This window comes from Carcharhinus amblyrhynchos, chromosome 31, assembly GCF_965287045.1.
Source record: "Carcharhinus amblyrhynchos chromosome 31, sCarAmb.v2.hapA, whole genome shotgun sequence".
In the NCBI taxonomy this organism is placed as follows: Eukaryota; Metazoa; Chordata; class Chondrichthyes; order Carcharhiniformes; family Carcharhinidae; genus Carcharhinus; species Carcharhinus amblyrhynchos.
The window spans coordinates 8,111,906-8,139,673 of record NC_137354.1 but is presented as its reverse complement, the minus strand read 5'-3'; the positions used below and the strand labels follow the sequence as shown (position 1 = coordinate 8,139,673).

Genomic DNA, 27,768 nt, shown 5'->3' with positions numbered 1-27,768 from the left:
TGATGTTTGTGTTACAGCTACACTGGAATATCGAGACATTGGAAAATTGCCGAACCAGCATTTCCAATGTACATAATTCATGAGAAGCCAGCTAGACTTGGAAAAATCTCAAATTGCCTCAAGGATTGATTGATTGATGAGGAATTTCTTGAATGAGCACACTGAAAAATGCAGGCTCAGAGTGACATGGGTGTGAACACATACACACACAAACCCCCCCCAACACACACATACCCCCGATACACACTCACCCACACACAGCCCCCTGACATACACCCATCCACACACAAAACCCCCCAACAGACACACAGACCCCCGACACACACCCACCCACACACAAAACCCCCCGACACACACCCACCCACACACAAAACCCCCCGACACACACCCACCCACACACACACAAAACCCCCCGACACACACCCACCCACACACAAAACCCCCCGACAGACACACAGACCCCCGACACACACCCACCCACACACAAAACCCCCCAACACACACCCACCCACACACAAAACCCCCCGACAGACACACATCCCCCCGATACACACACAGCCCCCCAATACACACCCACCCACACACAGTCCCCCGACACACACACACACACAAAACCCCCTGACACACACCCACCCACAGCACCCCCATACACACCCACCCACAGCACCCCGATATACACTCATCCACACACACACACATCATCCCCCCGAGACACACATATCCACACACAGCGCCCCCCGATACACACCCCCCTACACACACCCCCCACCAATGCACATCCTTGGCTCAAATGCTAGTTTTCTAACCTTAGGGGGAGAAGATTCCTAGTCCCCACTCTCGAGGTTAATCTAGCCTGATACATCAGCACAACACAGAGGGAGTACTGCACTTTCCAGATGAGAAGTTAAACAACCACCTTGCTTTCCATCTCAGATAGCCACGAGGAATACTATGGCACTGTTGTGAAGAAAAGCACAAGGTCACTCTCGCCCTGTGCCCTGCCCAATATTTGGCCCTCAATCAACATCGCAAAAACAGATGATCTAGTGTTCATTTGCGGGACCTTGCTTGGGCAAAATAGTTGCCACATTCTCTACAACACACCAGGGACTATACTTGGAGAGGAAATAAAGATCTTAAATGGTTGTGGAGCACTTTGGGACACGCTGAGGTAATTAAAAAGTTCAATAGAAATACAATTCTGTCTTGACTTTCATTCAATCAAGAAAGGATCTGCTTTCTAAGTGTTATAATCCTTGAAGATGAATGAAGAATAGATCTGGAACCCATCTACGACACACTTTTTTAAAGCATTTATTCAGAGAGATACACATGTACCTCCTCACTCAATCACAATTTCAGATGAAGCCAAAATGCTGGAAATCTGAAATAGAGAGAAAACAGTTCTGAACAAGAATCACATTGGGCTCCAAACGTTAACTCTGTTTCTCTCTTTTCAGATGCTGCCAGACCCACTGAGTTTTTCCAGCATTTTCTCTTTTTAACTAGTTTCAGGAAGCTCCTAGAGATGCAACTGACGCCCCGCTTAGAGGGAAATTCAATACAATAAGATCCATAAGAACTAGGAGCAGGGGTCGACCACCTGGCCCCTCAAGCCTGCTCCGCCATTCAATATGATCATGGCTGATCTTTTCATGGACTCAGCTCCACTTACCCACCCGCTCACCATAACCCTTAATTCCTTTACTGTTCAAACAGTTATCTATCATTGCCTTAAAAACATTCAATGAGGTAGCCTCAACTGCTTCACTGGACAGAGAATTCCACAGATTCACAACCCTTTATGTGACGAACTTCCTCCTCAACTCAGTCCTAAATCTGCTCCTCCTTATTTTGAGGTTGGTTCTGGTTTCACCCACCAGTGGAAACAACCTCCCTACTTCTACCTTATCCATTCCCTTCATAATCTTATATGTTCCTATAAGATCTCCCCTCATTCTTCTGAATTCCAATGAGTATAGCCCCAGTCTACTCAGTCTCTCCTCATAAGCCAAACCTTTCAACTCTGGAATCAATTTAGTGAATCTCCTCTGCACCCCCTCCAGTGCCAGTATATCCTCTCTCAAGTAAGGAGACTAAGAGTGTACACAGTATAATTAACACAAAGATTGGAGGACTGCCCAAATCATTGGGCTTCATGAGCTACCTAATCCTTGCTGGCAATGAGAGTTCAAGAGGTATGAGCTCAAATGCCAACCCGACAGCTGATGGAATTTAAATTCAATTAATAAGTCTGGAATATAAAACTATCATCAGTGATGGTGACTGTAAAACCATTGTTGGTTATCGGAAAACCCCATCTGGTTCGCTAATGTCCTTTAGGGAAGGAAATCTGCCCTTTACCTGGTCTGACTTACATGTGACTCCAGAACCACAGCAATGTGGTTGACTCTAAGCTTCCATCTGAAATCATTGAATCCCTACAATGCAGAAGAGGCCATTCAGCCCATCAAATCTGCACTGACTCTCTGACAGAGTATCTTACCCAGTCCCTCTTCCCTGCCCACTTCGCATAACCCCACACATTTACCACAGCTAATCCATTTAACCTCCACACCTTGGGCCACTAAGAGGCAATTTAGCATGGCCAATCCACCCAATCTGCACACCTTTGGAGTACAGGAGGGAACCAGAGCACCTGGAGGAAACCCACGCAGACACGGGGAGAACAGTCACGCAAAGTGGAAATGGGGCTGCGCAGTGGCACAATGCTGCCTCACAGCGCCAAGGATCCAGGTTCGATTCCTGGCTTGGGTCACCGTCTGTGTGGAGTTTGCACATTCTCCCCGTGTCTGCGTGGGTTTCCTCCGGGTGCTCCAGTTTCCTCCCACAGTCCGAAAGACGGGCAGGCTAGGTGCGTTGACCATGCCAAATTCTCCCTCAGTGTACCTGCACAGGCTCCAGAGTGTGGCGACTTGGGAATGTTCACATTAACATCATTGCAGTGTTAATGTAAGCCTACTTATTACACTAACAAATAAACTTAAAAAAAAAACTTTAAAATGAGCCCAGATCCCTGGTGCTGTGAGGTAGCAGTGCTAACCACTGGCCCAACAAGCTGCTCAGTTTAAGGGCAATTAGGGATGGCAACAAATATTGTCCTTGCCAGCGACACCCCCATCCCACAAAGGAAGAAAACATACCTACTTATTAAAGCATACATTACCCTAACACAAGCCCCTCAGCATTACCCTATTCTGCGACTCACATATCTGTGCTCTGGTTAAGACAACATTTTTGCTGCAGACTTTGAACTGCGAAGGAAAAGATCTTCTGTGACACTTCACCTCACACTAATGGGTTCCAAACATGCCCTTCTGTTACAATACAGAGAGTGTCCTCTCCACACTGTAGCTATTCATTCTACGACAAAATTCTGGAGGTGTTTTTCTGCATTTTTGTGAAGGCCTGCTACAATGTGATAGAGACAGGCTGACATTCCTTCTCCAGTCCACACGTCAATGTTGTAAATACAATTCCTCGCTGCAGTGTAACAGTGTCAGAGGTGACTGTCGCCCAGTTGTATTCGAGTGGGCTACTCCAGGAATGAAGTATTACTGCGGTGAGTAATAGGAGTAACAGAGTGCATTATTGCATCGTAAACCATGGAGTGAGGCCTGGGTTTACACTCGCAACTCCCATGCATACCAAGTCTTGATCCCAGCTGTGCCAACAGGGAAGGTCTTGGTAGAAGGTCGGATGGCAATCCTCCAAACAGGCAAGTTTACCACGTACTGACAATACCAAAAACAAAACAGAACACAACAGGCAGCACACTGGCACAGTGGTTAGCACTGTTGCCTCACAAAGATGCGCAGGTTAGGTGGACTGACCTTGCTAAATTGCCCCTTCGTATCAAAGATATGTAAATTAGGTGGATTGCCCTTGGTAAATTGCCCCCTAGTGTCCAATGATGTGCAGGTTAAGCAGATTGGCCATGCTAAACTGCCCCTTGTCCAAAGATGTAGTTAGGTGGTTTGGCCATGGGAAATTGCTGCTTAGTGTCCAAAGGTGTGCAGGTTAGGGGGATTAGCAATGGCAAGTTGCCCCTTAGTGTCCAAAGATGTGCAGGTTAGGTGGATTGGCCGTGCTAAATTGCCCCTTATCCAAAGATATGGTTCAGTGGATTGGTCGTGGGAAATTGTCTCAAATTGTGCAGATTAGGGGGATTAGCCAGGTAAATACGTGGGGTTTCAGGATAGGGCAGGATTGGGATGCTCTGTCTGAGAGTTGGTGCAGAATGGCCTCCGGCACTGCAGGGATTCTATGATCCCTCACTCCGTATTTTTAAAGTCCTGAATCGTGCATACTATATTGGTCTGGAAATATTCCAGGAATGGTGTGAAATGCTGCTGTTAGGACGTTGATAAGATGGGGACAAGGCACGGGAGAGGGGGGATGGATTTCCAGTCGACAGTCATTTAAATCTGGGCAATGAGATAAGAAACAACTTCCTCTGAGAGGAAGGTCTCTGGCAGGGCTGGCAACCCACCATCGTCACACTATAATTGTTGAGACCAGATGTTCCCGCCACCTTTTCTAAAGATATGCAGGTTAGGGGGATTGGCCATGGTAAATTCTCCCTTAGTGTCAGGGGGATGAGTAGGGTAAATATATGTGGTTACAAGGGTAAGGCCGGGTGGGATTGGTGTCAGCGCAGGTTCGATGGGTCGAATGGCCTCCTTCTGCACTGTAGGGATTCTATGATACAGTCTTGTTGGTAGCAAATACTGTAGACGTGGTACACTGTTAAGGAGCCTTTCAAGAACTTATGATGTCCCAACACACTGGAGAGACAATGAATTACTTTCGAAGTGTCATTTTGCAGGAAACTTGGCAATCAATTTGAGCACAGTAAGATCCCACAAACAGCAATATGATAATAACCAGTTAACCTGGTTTTAGTGACACTGATTGAGGGATAAATATTGCCTAGGGCACTAGGGAGGACTCCACTGATCTCCTTTGAAATATACGGTATCGTTTACTCTAATCTGATCCTCTCACCTCATATGGGACGGCACAGTGGTTAGCACTGCAGCCTCACAGAGCCAGGTTCAATTCCTGGCTTGGGTCACTGTCTCCCCGTGTCTGCATGGGTTTCCTCTGGGTGCTCCAGTTTCCTCCCACAGTCCGAAAGACGTTCTGGTTAGGCGCACTGGCCGTGCTAAATTCTCCCTCAGTGTACCCAAACAGGAGTGTGGCGATTTGGGGATTTTCCACAGTAACTTCATTGCAGTGTTAATGTAAGCCCATCTATGACACTGATAAATTTAAAAATATATATAAAAGACAGCGCCACTGGCAGTGCAGCACCCCTATGTTACCGCACTGGAATGTCTTTCTAGCTCTTTGTGCTCAAGCCTCAGGCATGGATGCTGAATCCCCAAACTTGGGGTTCAGGAGTAAGAATGTCACTAAGCGAGCTATGGCAGATACCTGGAGAGAGAGTGGAAGTTGAAGTTTGGTGGAAGAGGTGCCAATCTGGTAAAGGGATGCCAATCTGGTAGACTGCTTGGTCCTGGATGGTGCTGAGTCTCTGCAGTCTTGTTGGAGCTGGACTCAGCTAGCAAAATTCAAGGTACACAATCAAACTCTGGACTTGAGACGTAGATGGTAGAAGGATTTGGGGGAAGTCCGCAGGGCAGTTACTGACAGAATTCGTAGCCCCTGACCTGCCCCTTATAGCCACAGTGTTTATGAGACTTTTTCCAAGTTAACTTCCTGGTCAAAGGCGAGCCTGGGGGTATGGACGGCGGGCAAGTCACCACACCGTTGTAGAACCAGAGCCACATATAGAACAGAACGATAGCCAGTCCCTTCTTTCACAAAGGACATTTGCAAGCCAGTTGGCAGCTTACGACAATCCAACAGCTTCAGGGAAACATTTACTGGCTTCAGCTTTCTATCAGTCAGATTCTCTCTCATGGTCTAATTCAATTCAATTAAAAAAATTTATTATTGTGGTTTCTGAACTCCCGTCTTTGGAATTATAGAATCATACAATCCCTACAGTGCAGAAGAGGCTATTTGGCCCACCAAGTCTCACCGATTTTCTTGACAGAGTATCTCACCCAGGTTCTCTCCCCCTGCCCTACTGCCGTGACTCCCTTTTAACATGGCCAATCCACCTAACAGGCACATCTCAGGACACTAAGGGGCAATTTAGCATGGCCAATCCACCTAACCTACATATCTTGGGACACCCAGGGGAAATTTAGCACAGCCAATCCACCTAAACTGCACATCTTGGGACACTAAGGGGTAATTTATCATGGCCAATCCATCTAACTAATCTTTGGAGTATGGGAGGAAACCGGAGCACCCAGAAAATGCTCACACAGACATGGGGGAGAGTGTGCAAACTCCACACAGTCACCCGAGGCTGGAATTGAACTCAGCCCCCTGACACTGTGAGGCAGCAGTGCTGACCACCGTGCCACCCCATAAACAAATCGAGAGATTATAAAATTAATGATATTTGTGCTAAATTTAGGTCTAAAGTTTAATCCTATACTCGCTGGAGTTAAGAAGAATCGAGGTATATAAGATGCTAAAAGGGGCTGATGGGGAGATGTAGAATGGATGTTTCCTCTTGTGGGAGGATCTAGAATGAGAGGTCATAGTTTTAGGTTAAGGGGTAGCAGATTTAAAGCAGAGATGAGGAGGAATTACTTCACTCAAAGGGTCATGAATCTGTGGAATTCTGTATCTCAGAGTGGAGTGGACGCCGGAACACTGAACAAATCGGAGGAGGCAAAGGATAGATTTTTAATTAGAAGCAGGATGAAGGGTTATGGTGAGCGGGGAAGATGGATATGAGGCTGGGATGAGAATCGGCTCAAGGGGCTGAATGGCCTGTACTGCTACTACTCCTTATGCAAATATGGAGCAAAAAAAATGAACCGAACATGGGGAATGAAACAGATCTTTTGATGTAATATTTACTCGTGAAGAGATGCCCCGGAGTTATGCACCAGTTTGATGATTAAATAAACTGAAATCACTGCTTGCTGGAAGCAATCTTCTTGTGTGGTCACAGTAAGAAGTCTCTCAACACCAGGTTAAAGTCCAGCAGGTTTATTTGGACTTTAACCTGGTGTTGAGACTTCCGTGCCCACCCCAGTCTGATACCAGCATCTCCACCTTCCTATACGGTCAGCCTGTAAACAATATTTACAGAAATACCTTGTACATCAAAGGAAACCAGGCAGAGTGAGCTACCAGCTGCCCTTTGAATTCATGGCACTGAGGGACGTAGGAACAGGAGTAGGCCATCCTAGGCAATCTAACTCCATGTCTATTATCCCCCCCACTTCAAACCAACAATCTCAGATTTAAAATTAACAATTAATACAATATCAATTGCCATTTGTCAAAGTGTTGCAGCTTCTACCAATCTGAGTGTGTCAAAACCTGTTTCCGAACTTCATTCCAGAAATACCTAGTTCCAATGTTTAGGCTATGACCTTTAGTCTTAGAATGCTACCCCCCCACTCCACTCCCTCCCCTCCCCATCCTTCCTCCCAACTCCCTCCCTACCGCGCATACACAATCAGCAGAAATAATTTAAAGGAAAATTTAATTTTTAACTGTTCCCTACCTTTTATTTCTTTATTATCTTCATTTTTCTTCCCCTCCCCTCTCTTCCATCCCCCCTTTGCTTCCCTTTCTCCCCTTTTCTCAGTTTTACCTCTCTCTCACCCATCTCTCCCCCACCCCCCTCTGATTTCAGTTTACTCTCTGATTTGAGCTTCTCTGCCGTTTGGCCATCCACACCTTCTAATCTCTCTATGGACCGTCATTAGCAGCCTTTCCCCTGGTTTCTGTGGTTATGACTCATCTTTCATTCCCTCCCCTTGCAGTATAAATATCTCCCACTTTCTCTGCCTTTTAGCTTTGGCAAAGGGTCATCTGGACTCGAAACGTCAGCTCTTTTCTCTCCTTACAGACGCTGCCAGACCTGCTGAGATTTTCCTGCATTTTCTCTTTTGATTGACAGCAGAAATAGGATCCCTCTACCGATCCTATCATGTCCTTCATATCTTGAAAGCTTCGATATAATCAGTCCTTATAAATTCCAGGAAATACTAATTTGGTTTATGCAACCTCTCATTGTTGTTATGAGCGCGGCACAGTGGTCAGCACTGCTGCCTCAAAGCACCTGGGACTCAGGTTCTATTCGCAGTTTGGGTCACTGTCTGTGTGGAGTCTGCACGTTCTCCCCGTGTCTGTGTGTGGGTTTCCTCCGGGTGCTCCGGTTTCCTTCTGCTGTCTGAAAGACGTGCTGGTTAGATGCATTGACTGTGCTAAATTCCCCCTCAGTGTACCTGAACAGGCGCCGGAGTGTGGCCACTACTGGATTTTCGCAGTAACTTCTTTGCGGTGTTATCATAAGCCGACTTGTGACTAATAAATAAACTCAATTTATTTAACACTGTAAAGTGCAGGTATCATTCTGGTAAACCTCCACTGCATCCATCTAAAGGCTAATGTATCTGAGGTTGAGAGTTTTTTTTGGTTTAAAGGGGGATAATCACAGTAAGTAGTCTTACAACACCAGATTAAAGTCCAACACGTTTATTTGGTAGCACAAGCTTTCAGAGCACTGCCCCTTCATCAGGTGAGTGGTGAAGCTTACTTACTGTGACTACCCCAGTCCAATGCTGGCAACTCCACATCAAGGGGGAACAATCTAACATGGAGTTAGGTTGCCAAGGAATGGCCGACTCCTGTTCCGATGTTCCCCAGTGCCGTGAATTCAAAGGGCAGCTGACAGCTCACTTTATCTGGGTTTCTTTTGATGTACAATACTGTCCAAGCTAAATAATGTTAATGTACTTCTCATTGGCTGTTCTGCAAGCTGACCATACAGGAAGACGGAGATGCTGGTGTTGGACTGGGGTGGGCACAGAACCCTCACCACCAGGTTAATGTCCAATAAAGCTGCTGGACTTTAACCTGGTGTTGAGAGACTTACTGTGATGATACAAGACAGTTGCTTCCAGCAAGTGGTGATTTCAGTTTGTTAAGTCATCAATGCCCTTTATATCATTTCTAAATTAGCATTAGGTTAGTTCCACCATGGACTACCCAAAATCAGCCCTTGATTGAAGGGACTACAAACATCTAAAAAGGGAACAACATTATTCAAGGCAATCTCGCTAAATCATATACACTTGTGTCTCAGGGCTGTCAACTAAATTGATCACTTGATACATTTGCAAGGTAAAAACTGACAATAATATTTATAAGCATTGCTCTCAATAATTCTGGTGTATTAATTAATGTTAGGGGGGCCACATTGACCTCCCAAAAACTGTAGGCCACACTTGAAGTTTGTACACTCCATCTTCCGAAGGAAAAACTAATTACTCAAATTTCAAAATGTTGCGTTGACAAATTTCCTTCATAAACAGCCCAGTCGGTGTCTAAAATTAATCTTCATTCACCAGATGGTTGGATGCGTTTTCACTTGGGATTCATCGCACAATCTCAGACAGACAGGTGGACAATTTGGATTGGGGAATCAGAATTGGGATACTCCTGCCCCGGATAACTAGAACTGAATCACAGAATCCCTACGGTGCAGAAGGAGGTCATTGCGCCGACCACAATCCCACCCAGGCCCCATTCCTGCAACCCCACGTATTTGCACTACTAACCCCCCACCCCGACACTAGGGTCAATTTAGTATGACCAAACAACCTAACCTGCACATCTTGGTAAAAATTGGTGAGAGTTGTAGTGGACACACCAAATTTCATTGGCCTCCCAAGGAAGGAAAGACATTGGTGGGCTTGCTTAACTATAGCATTGGCATGGAGGGACCAGTCGTACGTCTATCAGGAATATAGTAAGGGGCTGAGCACACAATCTTGTGGGAGGAAACCGGAGCCTCCGGAGGAAACCCACACAGACACGGGGAGAACGTGCAGACTCCGCACAGTGACCTAAGTCGGGAATCGAACCCAGGTCCCTGGAGCTGTGAGGCAGCAGTGCTAACCACTGTGCCACCCAACTGGTTCCTGGTCTGTCTCCACCTCATCCTTAAATTTCTCACCCTTCTTTTCAACTCCATTTTTCACTCTCCTCATCGTGTATAAACCTGCCCAGCCCTATAACCCTCTGGGATCTCTGCTATCCTCCAATTCTGGCCTCTTGCACATCCTGATTTTAACTGTTCCTCTAACGAAAGCCTTCATCAATCGAGGCCTTAAGTGTTGAAATTTCTCTCTAAATTTCTCTGCCTTACTGTCTTCCTTTAAACCTACCTCTCTGGCTAAGTCTTTAGCTACCTATCATGGCCAAAAAGGTTCAATAAAAAGAATGCTAAAAAATGTTTCTCTAGCATCTTCTTGTTTAAAGTGTTTAATTTAAAAAGAACAACAATTGGATAGATTGAGAAAATGGCCACAATTGACCACAAGGTGATAGTTCTCCAAGTTTCTGAGCTGTTCAAAAAGTTTTTTTTTATTAGTCACAAGTAGGCTAACATTAACACTGCAATGAAGTTGCTGTGAAAATTCCCTAGTCGCCACACCCCGGCACCTGTTCAGGTACATCGAGGGAGAATTTAGCATGGCTGACGCATCAATTCAGGGGTGGCATGTGGCATATTAATATACCATGGGGAAAAAAATTCCATTCGCTCCACCCCCACGCTCATAGGAACAGGAGGTGGCCTTTCAGCTTCTTGCACCTATCAAACCATCTAATCTGATCATGGTGGACGTGCAACATGGCTTCGTTTCCACATCTCGGTTCCAAATCCCCTCTTACCCTGACCCAACAAAAGCTATTCATCTCAGTTCTGATATTTCAGTACGACCTCCCACCCCCAACGAGCCTCAATATTGTTTTGGAGGGACGCAGTGCTGCAGATTTCCCTTTATAAGTGCTTTTCAATATTACCCACCACCCCAAAACAGCTTAGCTCTCTTTGTTCTCCTTGTTCTGGACTGCTGTCGACCCACCCCAAGATCATTTGTCTAGTTACCCTACCAAATCCTTTAATCACCTTTAACACCTCAATTAGACCAAATTAGACCTTAATCTTCAAAGGATTACAACTCTAATCTCCGCAACCTGTCTTTGCATTTTAACTCTTTCAGCCCTCATATCATTGTATTGAATGGGTCCCTTGCACCCTTCTCCCCTCTCCAAAGCTAAGATAGAAGGGGAGGCAATGGCTTAGTGGTATTATCGCTGGACTATTAATCCAGAAACTCAGCCAATGCTCTGGGACCCGGGTTCAAATCCCACCATGGCAAATAGTGGGATTTGAATTCAATAAAAATATCCGGAATTAAGAATCTACTGGTGACTGTGAAACCATTGTCGGAAACTCCCATCTGGTTCACTAACATCCTTTAGGGAAGGAAATCTGCTGTCCTCACCCGATCTGCCCTATATGTGACCCCAGAGCCACAGCAATGTGGTTGACTCCAAGGGCAACTAGGGATGGGCAATAAATGCTGGCCAATTTCCCACAAACAAATAAAAATATATATACTTCCCAAGGGATGGAGCCGAGAACTGAAGGAGCTACTCAGAGTGGGCTCTACTGGAATCACTGTGTCTAAATCTCTTAAATAGAGTAACAATAGTCATCAGGGCAGAGGATGCAGCCAGTAGTGCATTCCATTGGGATAATCCACTACCTTGTAGGATATCAGCAACACTGCATAATATGAGGTTTTTAAATTGGACCACAGTTACCAAAGTATAAGGCCAGAGCCAGGCTGGCGCATTTAGACTTGGTCTCTTTATTTTTCATTTACTCATGTCACAAGTAGGCTGACATTAACACTGCAATGAAGTTACAGCAAAAATCCCCTAGTTGCCACACTCCGGTGCCTGTTTGAGTACACTGAGGGAGAATTTAGCACGGCCAATGCACCTAATCAGTATGTCTTTCGCACCAGAAGGAAACCCATGCAGACATGGGGAGAGTGTGCAAACTCCACACTGACACTGACCGAAGCTGGGAATCGAAGCCTGGTCCCTGGCGCTGTGAGGCAGCAGTGCCAACCTCTGCGCTACCCTGCTGCCCCAATCACACTAACAATGGAGCCTAGTAATCAAAGACTTGGGAGTGCAAAAAGGTGGAAAAAGAAACAAACATTCTAATTCTCTTCCCGCACCTAGTGTTCACCCGGGTTCGATTCCCAGCTTGGGTCACTGTCTGTGTGGAGTCTGCATATTCTCCCCGTGCCTGCGTGGGTTTCCTCCGGGTGCTCCAGTTTCCTTCCATAGTCTGAAAGACGTGCTGGTTAGGGTGCATTGGCCGTGCTAAATTCTCCCTGTGTACTCGAACAGGCACCGGAGTGTGGCGACTAGGGGATTTTCACAGTAACTTCACTGCAGTGTTAATGTAAGCCTCCTTGTGACACTGATAAATAAACTTTAAAAGATTAGTGATGCACCAAAGCCAATTTTTGTTTGTTGCCAATAGCTGGTAACTGCCGGAACAGGTCATTAGTCTGTCGCCAGGGAGTTATAGCTTGAGGGGCCCCGCTCCACATCAAGCGTGGCTGACCAGGTCTCTCTTACCGCCAGCCATTGGCACGTTTGGAAGGATTTGCAGATTGACAATCCCAACCTGTTGGCCGCGTTATGAACGCGCCTTCCTTGGCCATCAGGTCCTGGGGTGGGACTCGAAGTAAGAAGTCTCACAACACCAGGTTAAAGTCCAACAGGTTTATTTGATAGCAAAAGCCACTAGCTTTCGGAGGGCTGGCAGCCCTTTCATAGCTGAGTGAAAGTTCTAATCACAAACAGGGCAAATGCTTTTAGTGGCATTTGCTACCAAATAAACGTGTTGGACTTTAACCTGGCATTGTGAGACTTCTGACTGTGTTTACCCCAGTCCAACGCTGGCATCTCCACATCGTGACTACCACTGGGACTCGAACCCAGAGCTCCTGGTTCAGAGGCAGGGACGATAACCCCACTGCACCACAAGGCCACCCAAAAAGAAAAACCTCCCCATCACAAAACAGAACCAGCTAAAGCATGCCATTAGAGATAGCTACAGGGCAAACTCAGGCGATTACACAGATGCAACTGATGTTGTGTAGCAGAGAGTTGACACAGTGTTAATGCTGAATATCTCACACATTCAATTTGTGTATTTACAGACATCAACACTTTTGATGCATTTAAGAAAATTATAGGAGAAAGAAACGAATAGGATGATACGTTGTTAGGATGAGATGAAATAAAGTGGCGGCGGGTGGAGACGCACAAGACAGTCATGAACACCAGCATAGACCTGTCGGGCTGAATGGCCTGTCTCTGGGCTGTGAATACTACATGTACATTGCTCTCCCACAACTAGTGCTCAACACTGAACATTTCATTTCATTGGTCAGAACATTGCGTTGGGACGTCTTGTGGAAGTTGTACAAGACATTGGTATGGCCACACTTGGAATACTGTGTGCAATTCTGGTCACCCTATTATAAATAGGATATTATTAAACTAGAAAGAGTGCAGAAAAAATCTACTAGGATGCTACCAGGACTCGACGGATAGACTGGGACTTTTTCCTCTGGAGCGTAGGGGGCTGAGGGGTGACTTTATAAAGGTCTGTAAAATAAAGTGGGATATAGATAATGTAAATAGTCAACATCTTTTCCCAAAGGTAGGGGAATCTAGAGGGCATAGGTTTAAGGTGAGAGGGGAGAGATACAAAAGGGTCCAGAGGGGCAATTTTTTCACACAATAGGGTGGTGAGTGTCTGGAACAAGCTGTCAAGAGGTAGTAGTAGAGGCGGGTACAATTTTATCTTTTAAAAAGCATTTAGACAGTTACATGGGTAAAATGGGTATAGAGGGATATGGGCCAAATGCGGGCAATTGGGATTAACTTAGGGGTTAAAAAAAAGGCTGGCATGGACAAGTTGGGCTGAAGGGCCTGGTTCCATGCTGTAAAGCTCTATGACGCTATAACACCAAATTAACTACTAACATTCTGTTACATAAAATGAAAGAAAATGTAAAAACATTCCAAATCCCACTGTGGATCTTTGATTAAACGTATTTACTCTTTCACAGGATGTGGGCGCCGTTGGCTAGGCTGGCAATTATTGCCCATCCCTAATTGCCCTTGAGAATGATGATGGTGAGCCATCTTCTTGAACCACTGCTGTCCATGAGGAGTAGATACACACACAATGCTAAGGGAGGGAATTGCAGGATTTTGACCCAACAGCGTCAAAGAAATGACAATATATTTCCAAGACAAGATGATGTGCAACTTGAACAAAGAAAATTACAGCACGGGAACAGGCCCTTTGACCCTCCCAGCCTGCACCAACCATGCTAAACTAAACTACTGAACGACTGAACTAAAATCCCCTCCCCTTCCGGGGACCAGATCCCTCTATTCCCATCCTAGTGATGTATTTGTCCAGCTGCTCCTTAAGTCACAAGTTGAAACTTGGAGGGGAACTTGCAGGTGGTGATGTTCCCATGCACCTGCTGCCCTTCTCCTCCTCCGTGGAAGATTTCGCCTGTTTGGAAGGTGTTGTCGAAGGAAACTGCATAACAGAATCTAGGCTGATAACCCGGCTCTGAGAGAGAGTGCTGCATTATCGAAGGCGCCTGTCTTCCAGATGACAATTAAGCCAAGATAAACTGGACGCCTGCTGAGGCACAGTTCACTCACGATGTAGCATTTTAGCCAACATCGCTAAGAACAAGCAAATCAACCTGAATCCATCCAGTGTTTCTTGCGATCTTCTTTTACACTATTCAGGTGGACTGGCCATGCTAAATTGCCCTTAGTGTCGGGGGGACTAACGTGGGTAAATGTATGAGGCTATGGGAATAGGGCTTGGGTATGATTGTGGTCAGTGCAGATTCAATGGGCCGAACGACCTCCTTCTGCACTGAAGGGATTCCATTATTCAATCTGTTCTATTTTTCTGTGATCTCCTCCATCAGACCGAATCCACTAAACCAGCCAATCCAAATCGCCCACAACGTTTAACAATCTACACCTCATGGACAATTAACTACATGTTCTTTGAACTTTTCTCTCCACATTGGAGTCTAACTTTCCTTCAGACACCCGTGCGAGCGATGTTGATTATTCTTCCCTTAAGTTTCATGGTCAATGAAATTGCTCTTCCTTTGACTCAAGAAAACCGTTTTTCAATTTGCTCCTCATTGCTCATAGTTAAATGCATTTGGAGGTGGAAAAAGACATATCCTCATGAAAAAGAAACCAAAACTTTTGCTGTGGCCAACCAAGGTGGCTGAAGAGAGGGGAGTCACCCCCTCCTCACCTGGTAATAAGGCACACACAAGTTTCAAGTCTGCACAAAACACTGTCATGGTGAATGTCTTTAAAATGTAGAACAACAAATGTAGGAAAAAATTCCAAATGCAGATAAGGATCCAACATTTTAACTTCTGCTTAGTCACACCCCATTGAGAAGTTCCTTTGCTAAATAAACTATTACAATGGACACGCTACACAAAGCCAAACATTCTTCAAGCACTGACTTTAAGTGCCAAATGTTTTATCCAAACAAACCTTTACCGCATTGTAATATTTCTGTTAGTTTCCACTATGCTCTGTGGGTGAGGGTTTCCATGCCAAAAGGGTCATGGAAGATGGTCCAAAAGCCACCATACATTCAAAACTTAAATCAGACAATGGGAGATCTCAAAACTTTGTTAGACTCTTCCTTTCACAAATGCTCTTTCCAACGTTCACCCGCTTTTGGGGGCGGCACGGTGGTTGGAACCGCTGCCTCACTGCACCAGGGACCAATTCCTGGCTTGGGTCATTGTCTGTGTGGAGTCTGCACATCCTCCTCGTGTCTGTGTGGGTTTCCTCCAGGTGCTCCAGTTTCCTCCCACAGTCTGAAAGATGTGCCGGTCAGGTACGTTGATTCGAACAGGCGCCGGAGTGTGGTGACTAGGGGATTTTCACAGTAACTTAATTGCAGTGTTAAGGTAAGCCTTACTTGTGACTAATAAATAAACTTTAGCTTTTTGTTGTCACGCTGCCCTGCGAACTACATGGGAGATTTTCTCTCAGGTTCCTCCGATTACTATTCTCCGGCCAAGTCGGTGCTCACAATATGGGCTGCCCACAGCTCACGACTGGACTCAGTTGCGAAAGTCCCACAGTCAAACAGTTTGTCAACTCCCATCTGCTGGTCACACATATGGCAACTTAAGCCAAGTCACCAGAGGGTGCCAACTGACCCAGCCTGCTGCTGACATAAACAGCAGAGAGAAACAATTCATTCTGCAACAAACTTTGGTTGATTTATAATGGTTAGGCTTTTTGTAAAGAAGAAAGCTTGCCTCAATAAATGTCACCTTCATTGAAGGCTAATCACCAATGACATACAATATGGCCAACTCCAATGGCTAGCACATAAAAAAGACAGAAAGCAAGTCACCTCTTCTTCTCCGCAGCTTTATTCTTGTTAATGTAAAACTCTACTCCTCAATCCCTACCTAGAACCATAGAACAGTAAGGCTCAGAAACAGGCCTTCTGGCTGTGCCGAACCATCTTTCTGCCTACTCCCACTGACCTGCACCTGGGCCATATCCCTCCACACCTCTCTCATCCATGTACCTGTCTGTCCCTTTAATTGCACACAGTGACGTTCTTAACCTATTTACCTCCAACTACTTGGGTAGCACAGTGGGTAAGACTGCTGTTTCACAGCACCAGGGACCTGGGTTCGATTCCCGGCTCGGGTCACTGTCTGTGTGAAGTTTGCACATTCTTCTCGTGTCTGCGTGGGTTTCTTCCGGGTGCTCCGGTTTCCTCCCACAGTCCAAAGATGTGCGGGTTAGGTTGATTGGTCATGCTAAGAAATTGCCCCTTAGTATCCTGGGATGTATAGGTTAGAGGGATTAGTGGGTATAATATGTAGGGATATGGGGGTAGGGCCTGGGTGGGATTGTGTTCAGTGCAGACTCGATGGGCCAAAGGGCCTCTTTCTGCACTGTAAGGTTCTATGATTCTATGGTGTCTGCGTGGGTTCCCTCCGGGTGCTCTGGTTTCCTCCCACAGTCCAAAGATGTGCGAGTCGGTGAATTGGCCTTGCTAAATTGACCCTTAGCATTCAGGGGGATTAGCAGAGTGAACACGTGGGGTTACACATTAGGGCCTGGGTGGGATTGCTGCCAGTGCAGTCTCAATGGGCCAAATGGCCTCCTTCTGCACTGTAGGGGATTCCTCTTTAACTGTTTCCTACCCTGACACAATGCAAGGTAAAAGGTAAAGTCATCATTGCCCCAGATGATCATAGGGTGCTCTGCCCTTTCGAGAGGGAGAGCTGACTGGGGGTAATTTAACCTGAGGTCACCACACCTCGGTGGGGAGTGGGGGTGGGGGCAAAGCTAAGAAAGGAGTGCCTTCATTTCTAAAAAATTTATTCGTGGGACATGGGTGTCCTGGCTGGCCAGCATTTATTGCCCATCCCTAGCTGCCCTTGGAGGGCGGTTGAGAGTCAGCGACATTGCTGTGGCTCTGGAGTCACGTGTAGGCCAGACCAGGTAAGGACGGCAGATTTCCTTTCTCAAAGGCCATCAGTGAACCAGGTGGAGTTTTCCCACAATGGTTCCATGGTCATCAGTAGATTCTTAAATCCAAATATTTTAATTGAATTCAAATTCCACCGTGGCAAGAGTCAAACCTGGGTCCCCAGAATACCAGCTGAGTTTCTGGATTAATAGTCTGGTGATAACACCACCAGGCCATCGCTTCCCAAGGTGAATAAACCTCAGCTGGTACAGGAACTGAACTTGCGCTGTTGGCATCGCTCTGCATCGCGAGCGGCCAACCAACAAAGTCAACTGTTCAATGACACTTCCCCAAAGTGAGCAGCACAAGGGAACCTGGAGGGGGAGCTTGGAAGACAGGAACCAACTCATTTGCTAAAAAAGTGAAGCTCCATCTAAAATGGCTGACCTCAAACAGCATCGCAAACCTAACCATTTGCAGAGGCAGGTTACGGATGAGATAAGGCAATGTTTGGTCTCAAACTCATCAATGGACTGGTCAGTAAACCGAGGTTCTCTTTCAGTCGGTTAACAGAAGGAAAGCATACATGTCACTCAGCCAGATATGGTAGAGTGAGGCCTAAAATTCAAACGGGGAGGTGGATCAAAAACAGCCCATTTAGGAGGGGTGAAGGTGGACAGTGGTTCAGGAACTGCCCTGTCTTCAGGAGAGAAGCAAACCCTGTACCCATCGAGCCAAGCGAACCACAGGAAATTGGAATGCTTGTTGAGACGTGGAGAGTGGAGGGGCCTGCGTACAGATGGGTGCACAGTCAGGCTTCATGGCAAATGTGGGCAAAGCTACAGGCAGGCCTCAGTCACACCCGCGCAGATGGAAAATGATCTAACACTGCCAGCGTGCCATGGAAACTGGCCACACAAAAAGAACAGCAGCTTCCAAACCCAGTGTCAAAGATACTGTATCAGTTCCAACCTTTATGTGGTCAATTCTCAGCTGGGGTAGGGCTGCAGTAAACTAGCACACCCCCGTGCACAGGTCCAAGCACCTTTGCCAGAATCTCAGACAAGTGTAATGAAGCTTAAACCGTCCCCTCGCTGTAAGTCCAACCAGAAACAAGCATACAATGGGCCCATAGGACCATAAGAATTAGGCCATTCAGCCCATCGGGTCTGCTCCGCCATTGGAAATGGTTTTTCTAAACATTTCCTCTCACAAGGAGCCGCTCTGTTGAAATGAATCTCCTACTCTGAACACTTCTTTGCGCACTAGCATGGCCAGTCAATGGAAGTCTCACTTTGCTCCCTCTAGCCCTGTTAATGCTCAACATCTTTACAAAAGGAATGGGCAAACACAACAGTGGAAGGAGAGAGGAAGTACACAGACAGCACAGTTGGCGTTTCCATGGATGCCCAAAGTACTTCAAAGCCAATGAAGCACTTCTTTAAATGTTGTTATCCAAACACGGTGACCAATCTGCACCCAGCAAGGGTCCACAAGCACAGGGGTTAAATAGGCAGTTTTGCTGTTATTTGGAGGATTATAAGTTGGCTGGGAAACTCCACTGCTCTTATTCAACCAAAGTGCCATAGGATCATAGAAACACAAACTGAAAGCAGGAGGAGGCCATTCAGCCCTTCAAGCCTGCTCTGCCATTCATTGTGATCATGGCTGATTGTCCAACTCAGCATCCTGGTCCCACCTCCCCCCACCATGTCCTTTGATCCCCTTCGCCACAAGTATATCTAATTACTTCTTGAAAACACACAAGGTTTTGGCCTCAACTACTTTCTGTAGTAGCGAATTCTACAGGCTGTCCACTCTCTGGGTGAAGAAATTTCTCCTCTTCTTTATCCTAAACCGCCTATCCTGTATCCTCAGTCTGTACCCCTGGTTCTGGACACCCCCACCATCGGGAATATCCTACTTACATTTACCCTGTCTTGTCCCGTTAGAATTTTAGAGGATTCTGTGAGACCCCCCCCCCCACCTTATTTTTGTGAACTCCAGCAAATACAATCCTACTCACCCAAATAGGCCTCGGTTTAATGCCTCATTGAAAAGAAGGCACCTCTGGCAGTGCAGCACTCTCTCGGCAGCAGCAGCCTGGAATCCATGTGCCATTCCTGCAATGGGGCTTGGACCCAGTAACTCCCTACTTGGAGAAATGGGTGCACCCATTCCTCGTGGGTTAAAGACCAGCAATGTCCCAGCAGATCTGCTGGGCCTCTTAGCTTTGGCTCTCATCAGTAAGTGGCTGAACTCTCTGGGCAGCAAGATGGCACAGTGGTTAGCACTGCTGCCTCACAGTGCCAGGGACCTGTGTTTGATTCCCGGCTTGGGTCACTGTCTGTGTGGAGTTTTGCATGTTCTTGCCGTGTCTGCGTGGGTTTCCTCCACGTGCTTCGGTTTCCTCCCACAGTCCAAAGACGTGCGGGTTAGTGTGCATTGGCCATGCTAAATTCTCCCTCAATGTACCCGAACAGGCGCCAGAGTGCGGCAACTGGGGGATTTTCACAGTACCTTCATTGCAATGTTAATATAGGCCTACTTGAGACACTAATAAATAAACATTTTACATTTTTCACATAAAAATAGTCCTAGTTGCATGGACTGAGTTTTGCAGCCTATTGTGACAGGGCCGGGGTTGGAAAATGTCTTTGAAAGGTCCGTCAACTTAGACAGGACTGGAAAATCCCAGCAATGGAAAGGGCCCCATATGCTTTAACCTGCTCCAATATCTCCTCATCGCCTTTTCCTCATCGATCCAATTTGTAAATGTTACCGCAGCCTCCACCATCTAACCCCAGTAATTCTATTTTAAACATAGGAAAATAGAAGCAGGAGGAGGCCATTCGGCTCTTTGAACTTGCTTTAGCCCCAAGAGTTATATCTAATTTCTTCTTGAAACCATTGAAAACAATACTTTGGCCTCAACTACTTTCTGTGGAAGTGAATTCCATAAATTCAGCACACACAGAATCCCTACAGTGCAGGAACAGGCCATTCAGCCCATCAGGTCTGCAGAGACCACAATCCCACCCAGACCCCATCTCCATAACCCCACTTATCCACCCAGCTAGTCCCCCATGACACGTTTAGCATGGTCAATCCATCTAACCCGCACATCTTTGGACTATGGGAGGAAGCCGGAGCACCCAGAGGAAAACTCACGCAGACACGGGGGAGAACGTGCAAACTCCACAGAGTCACCCGAGGCCAGATTTGAACCCTGGACCCTGGCGCTGCGAGGTAGCAGTGCTAACCACCGTGCTGCCCTCTCCCTGGGTACAGTTTGGCAAAATTGTCCCAACCAAGAGGGAAAACCTTCAGCTAAAGTTTATCCTGGGCCGCTGACTCTCTTTTGCAACTTTCTGCACGGCTGCAGTTTTTGCATTGAGATATGCCTCAACCTGGAATATCCAGGTCAAAACCTCTGGAAACTGCATTCGACTTATAATTCAACTGATACAAACCAAGGTTCAGAAGTTTTCAAATATTTAGACAATGGTTTATAAAGCTCACGATATAAAATTACACTGTATAGCTAATAATATGGAAGCTTTGCAGTCTGACTCAACATCTATGATGTGGAGATGCCAGCGTTGGACTGGGGTAAACACAGCAAGAAGTCTCACAACACCAGGTTAAAGTCCAACACACATCTGACTCACCTGACAAAGGGGCAGCACTCCAAAAGCTAGTGGCTTTTGCTACCGAATAAACGTGTTGGACTTTAACCTGGTGTTGTGAGACTACTTACTGACTTAACTTCTACACAGAGGTTAAAAAATAATGTTCAAGTTCCGGTTCAATAGAATTCGCAAACAGATACTCTCAGCAGTGGTGTGGTGGGGTTGTAACTGGATTTATAATCTACAGAACAAGATGACAGTTTGGGGGACCCAGGTTCAAATCCTACCATGCCAGATGGTGAGATCTGAATTCAACAAAAATCTGGAATTAAAATGTTTAATGATTACAATGAAACCATTGTCGTAAAAACCCATCTGGGTCCACCGATGCCCTTCAGGGAAGGGAATCTGCCACCTTCACCCGGTCTGGCCTACACGTGACTCCAGACCCGCAGTGATGCCCAAAGCCCATGAATAAATGAGAAAAAGAATCACCACATTCCACACTTTTTGCCACCGCGCCGGTCGCATTGTGGTAGTCCAAGGCTGGCTGCCAAGGTAAGCCACCAGTGGCTAGACAGATAAAGATGCCGTTGGTTGGCCAATAGACCAGGTGGTGTCGCGATAGTCCATGCAAGCAGAATAACTCCTGCTGACCAATCAGGACCTGACCCCTCCCCTCCCCAGCCGACACTCACTGAACTCCCCAATCCGACAGCGATAACCCAAAGGGGGAAAGAAATCAAGTTAAAAAGCCAAGCGAGATGATAGACAAATAGGAAATAGCTCTTACTATGGAATCATAGAAATCTATTCACAGAAGGTGGCCATTCAGCCCATCTTGTCTGTGCTGGCCCAAAACAGTTATCCGCCTAATCCCATTTCCAATGACCAATTTCTGTACATTTACGCCCTCTGATTATTAACCGTTCCACTGAAACAGATCCCTCCTATCGTGCAGGCCTCTAATGATTTTATGTATCTCAATTAAACCTTCCCTCAGCTCTGCTCTGTTCTAACAAAAGCCACAGCATCCGAACATCCCTCTGGGGCATAGAATCTCCAGTCCTGGTAATATCCTTGCAAATCTCGACTGTGAGGTGCCATCCAGTCTAACCTTACCAACCCAGCACAGTTAGCTACCTTCCAAAATCCCAATACAAGATGGCTCGATACAAGACTCCACCCTTCAACAGAAGAACTGATGCTTTTAAGCACTAACTCACCTATCTGCAGTGGATCCTTGACTGCCCGCACTCGGAACAGTTGTTCCCCTCTTTGGAATTCATCTGCGCTGCCATTAGCCAGACACGAGTATAACCTGAGGATAAGGTGAGAAATATATTGTTAAATTACAACAACTGCGAATGAGGAAATTCAGGAGCTGGCTGGGAATGAATGACACATGACTACATCGAATTTACAGCACATGAAAAAACTGTTTGGCAAAATGGGGTCTCGACCAGTGCTACAGCACACACACAAGTCATCTCCAACCCCATCAGTGTAACCTTCTACTGCTTTTTCCCAAGTGTACTCAATCTGGTTTCCCCCTAATTAAGCTCTGACTTGAAACGTTGGCTCTACTCTCTCCCCACAGATGCTGTCAGACCTGCTGAGATTTTCCAGCATTTTCTGCCTTTGAGGAATGCCGGAGCAGGATCGAAGGGCCGAATGGCCTACTCCTGCTTCCAATTTCCAAGACTTCCTCCACAGTTTCCCTTTACTGTTTAGGCGCGAATGTCCGTCAAATACTTACTTTCAGGTGTTCATTTTTGAAAAAAGATAAATGTTGATAAGGGAGGGTCAGACTCTATCTGGCGCATGTGGATGGACTAGGCTTAGTTTTCGTAGACCGCGTGGGATCATGTTGCTATGTAAATTAAACCTCAAACCCAGCGTCAGTTTAACTTGAACTAAGGCTGCAACAAAACTGACCACTAACCCCCCCAAGGAGATGATGCCCCTCCTGCAACGCGTGGGGGAATGGTTGAAACAAAATTCAGGGTGGTGGCACCGTTTGCTTAGGAACTGTGACAGCAGCTGTCAGGGCCAATCTTTCAACAGGAGTCGTCACAAGCTGTAGTTAAAACGAGGCAGTAACTCCAGAAGAAACGCACGAGGATGACTGAGCACGATAGTCTGCCATCGGACAGAACCACGGAACATCCCTTCATAGAGAAGGACTTAAGGGGGAGGCATTGGCATACTGGCATTGTCCCTAGACTAGTAATCCAGAGACCCAGAGTAATTCTCGGGTTCGAATCCCACCATGTCAGATGATGAAATTTGAATGCAATAAAAATCTGGAATTAAAAGTCTAATGATGACCAAGATTGACCATTGTCAATAAAAACCCATCTGGTTCACTAATATCCTTGAGGGAAGGAAATCTGCCGTCCTTACCCAGTCTGACCTACCTGTGACTCCAGATCCACAGTAATGTGGTTGACTCTTAAATGCCCTCAGGGATGGGCAATAAATGCTGGCCCAGCCAGTGACACCCACATCCCACGAAGAAATTAAAAAAAATCTGCCCCTTGGGTTTCTTCTAAGTATAGGATGCACACAACCATCATTTAGCTACCAGTGCTAAGCTATTGATTTATCCTGCCTCATGGATGGTATCAAAATTTGATAAGTGGAGGTCATCCAGTCACTCAGTGCAAGAAACAGAATAAATCTGCAAACATTGATATCATGGAAATGATGTTCCGACTGTTAGCTCCTGCAACTGTCAATAAAACAAAGGTAGCAGATTCCAAAATGTGCAATTGGGCTGACAAGTGGCAGATGTTGGTAAAGAGAGGCTAGGATCATAGAACAAGCAATGGGACACATTGATAAAGCAACTGAAGATGGTTGGGCCAGCCTGAGGAACTCCTGCCATGGGGCTGAGATGATTGACCTCCAATCACCACAACCATCTCCCCTTGTGCCAGGTGTGACTCCAACCAGCGGAGAGGGTTTTCCCCCGATTCCCATTGATTCCAGTTTTGCTAGGACACCTTGATGCCTGACAGATTGCTCTTCCGCCATCTTTCGTCAGGAAAAAGGTGCAGAAGTCTGAGGTCACGCAACAACCAGCTCAAGAACAGCTTCTTCTCTGCTGCTATCAGACTTTTGAATGGACTTACATCACATAAAGCTGATCTTTCTCTACACCGTAGCTATGACTTTAATACTACATTCTGCACCCTCTCCTCTCCATCTCTATGAACTTAGTTTGTTTAGCACGCAAAAAACAATACTGTTCACTGTATTCTAATACAAAGAACACAGAACAAAGAAAATTACAGTACAGGAATAGGCTCTTCAGGTCTCCAACCCTGCACTGACCATGCTGCCCGACTGAACTAACCCTTGCAGGGACCATATCTCTCCCTTCCCTCCTTTTCACGTATTTGTCAAGACACCCCTTAAATGTCACTATCATATCTGCTTCCATTATCTTCCCCAGAAGCGAGTTCCAGGCACCCACCACCCTCTGTGTAAAAAACTTTCCTTCTACATTTCTTTTAAACCTACCCCTTGCACCTTAAACCTGTGCCCCTGAGTAATTGACTCTTCCACCCTGGGAAAAAGTTTCTGACTATCCACTCTGTCCATGCCCCTCATAATCTTGCAGATTTCTATCAGGTCACCCCTCAATCTCCGTCATTCAGTGAGAACAAATGAAGTTTCTCTGACCTCTCCAGAGAGCTAATGTCATCTGTAACCAGGCAACATCCTGGTAAATCTTTTCTGTATCCTCTCCAAAGCCTCCACATCCTTCTGGTAGTGTGGCAACAGAATTGAACACTATATTCCAAGTGTGGCCTAACTAATGTTCTATAAAGCTGCAAAATGACTTGCCAATTTTTAAACTCAATGCCCCGGCCGATGAAGGCAAGCATGCCGTATGCCTTCTTAACTACTTTGTCCACCTGCGTTGCCAGTTTCAGTGACCTGTGTACCTTTACACCCAGGTCCCTTGCCTATCAATACTCTTAAGAGTTCTGCCATTTACCGTATATTTCCTATCTGTATTGGGCCTTCAAATTTGTCCCTGTTAAACTCCATCATGTGACACTAATAAATCAAAATGGTCAAAGAAGTTTTTTTTATTTATTAGTGTCACAAGCAGATTTAACATTAACACTGTAATGAGGTTACTGTGAAAATCCCCTAGTCGCCACATCCGGCGCCTGTTCGGGTAAGCTGAGCGAGAATTTAGCACGGCCAATATATCTAACAAGCACGTCTTTCAGGCTGTGGGAGGAAACCAGAGCACCCGGAGGAAACCCACGCAGACGTGGGGAGAACATGCAAATTTCACACAGACAGTGACCCAAGCCAGGAATTGAACTGGGGTCCCTGATGCTGCGAGGCAGCAGTGCTAACCCACTGTGCCACCGACTGCATTCCCCCCACAAATTAGGCAAAGCTGAACCATTTGAGTTGCTGATCCAGCAATGGGAGTTTCCTGGGGGACTTGACCACCCCATTCCCCAGAATCCGATGATGAGAAACTTGCCAAACACTACAGTAGTAATTCAGAGAAATTTCCCAACTCGGTGTGTAAGCAATCCTGCTGAATGTTACAACACAAATGTAATTATTACCCAATAACCAGCAAAGAGAAAAAACAGACGCACACATCACCCATTTCACAGTCGCTTGGCGAATGCTTCTCCTGCACCAAGTGGACATTGTATTTGCACGAATTAAAACAGGTCATTTGCACTTCCAAGCAAGTCACGTGTGTGAAACAGAGAGACAATAACATGCTAAATAATCATCAATTTGTCTTTTGATGGAAGGATTCTCTAAACAGCTATTAGAATTGAATTGCAGGTTCTGTGAAAGCTCATCGATTTGAAACGATAACCAGGCTTCTTTCTCCACGGGGCACTACTGCAGGTTTGCAGCATTTGGGGTTTTTAATTACGGAATCGTTGGTTTTCTCCTGCGTAACCCCCTAGGAATTCCATCCCTTCAAATTCAACAGGACTAGACGGGGTAGATGCAGGGAGGATGTTCCCGATGGTGGGGGAGTCCAGAACCAGGGGTCACAGTCTGAGGATTCGGGGCAGACCATTTAGGACGGAGGTGAGGAGACATTTCTTCACCCAAAGAGTGGTGAGCCTGTGGAATTCATTACCACAGGAAGTAGCTGATGCCAAAATAGTGAATGTATTCAAGAGGCGGCTGGATTTTGCACTGGGGCGAATGGGATCAAAGGTTATGGGGAGAAAGCAGGATTAGGTTATTGAGTTGGATAATCAGCCACGATCTTAATGAATGGAGGAGCAGGCTCGAAGGGCCAAATGGCCTCCTCCTGCTCCTATGTTTCTATGATTTCTATGTGCACAGCAAGCTCCCACACACAGTAATGAGATAATGATGAGGGATGAACGTTGACCAGGACAACCAGGACCAGGACCTATTCCGTGGATAGGTTTATGGACGAAAAGGGATTGGTTTAGGTTAGTGGGTCATTGTTTTGAACTGGTCGGCGCAACATCGTGGGCCGAAGGGCCTGTTCTGCGCTGTAATGTTCTATGTTCTAATTACTTCGCTCTACTTCGAAATAGCGCCGCAGGATTATTTTTTTTACATCCACCCGGGCAGATCGGGATCTCAGGTTAGTGTCTGGTCTGAAAAGCAGCTCCTCTGACAATGCAGCACCCCCTCAGTACAGTGGCAGAGTGTCAGCCTTGGGAAAGGGGTGGGGGGGGGGCACTTCCTTCTGATTGTCCATCCAGGTAACTGCCTTTATTTGTAAGCGCTGGGGAAGGAAATAAGGTAAAATGTTGCCTGGAGTACAGTTTGGGTCTTTGCTTGTTAGCTGGAGGATGTAAAAATAGGACACAAAGGGCAGAGAGCTTCAGAAAGACTTCCTGTTTGAACTATGGTCGTCTTCCTTGAATCAGTTCAGAGCAGGAAAGACTTGCAAAAACTCTCCAACATGCACTGCAAGGCAGAGATAATAGTACTGTCTTAATAACTGGCACAGATACACCGGAACCAGTCAAGAGGATTTTGTTTAAAAATGAAAATACCATTCATAATAATTAACTATAGTTAACAGGAAGTTCAGAAACTGGACAAAAACAATTACACATTAGACCCAAAAATTAATGTCATCGTTCGTGGTTGAATGTGAATGTTGTCATGTATTCCCCAACTGTTCCTTTCCAGGTAGCAGAGGTGGTAAATCCAGGAACATCATCACAGCTCCCACAGCCATAGCATCTCGATAGCACCCTTCATAACTTCAGGACATCTGAATGTGCTTCACAGTGGCACAGTGTGTTAGCACCGCTGCCTCACAGCGCCAGGGACCCGGGTTCGATTCGCGGCTTGGGTCACTGTCTGTGTGGAGTTTGCACATTCCCCCCGTGTCTGCACGGGTTTCCGCCGGATGCTCCGGTTTCCTCCCGTAGTCCCAAGATGTGCCGGTTAGGTGGATTGGCCCTGCTAAATTGCCCCTTAGTGTCAGGCGGGACTAGCTAGGGTAAATGCATGCGGTTATGGGGATAGGGTTTGGGTGGGATTGCGGTCGGTGCATTGGTCATGCTAAATTCTCCCTTGGTGTACGCAAAGAGATGCTGCAGTGTGGCGATTAGG

At 46.3% G+C, this 27,768-nt stretch overlaps 1 protein-coding gene across 1 annotated transcript in view; it reads right to left on the bottom strand.

The window, feature by feature from the left end:
• zswim8 (zinc finger, SWIM-type containing 8) overlaps positions 1-27,768 on the bottom strand; it is a 159,121-nt gene that overhangs the window by 80,695 nt on the left and 50,658 nt on the right. The window contains exon 3 of the mRNA XM_080215897.1: positions 22,383-22,477. Within this exon, the coding sequence (XP_080072023.1) occupies positions 22,383-22,477 (95 nt within the window). The remainder of the gene's footprint in view (positions 1-22,382; positions 22,478-27,768) is intronic.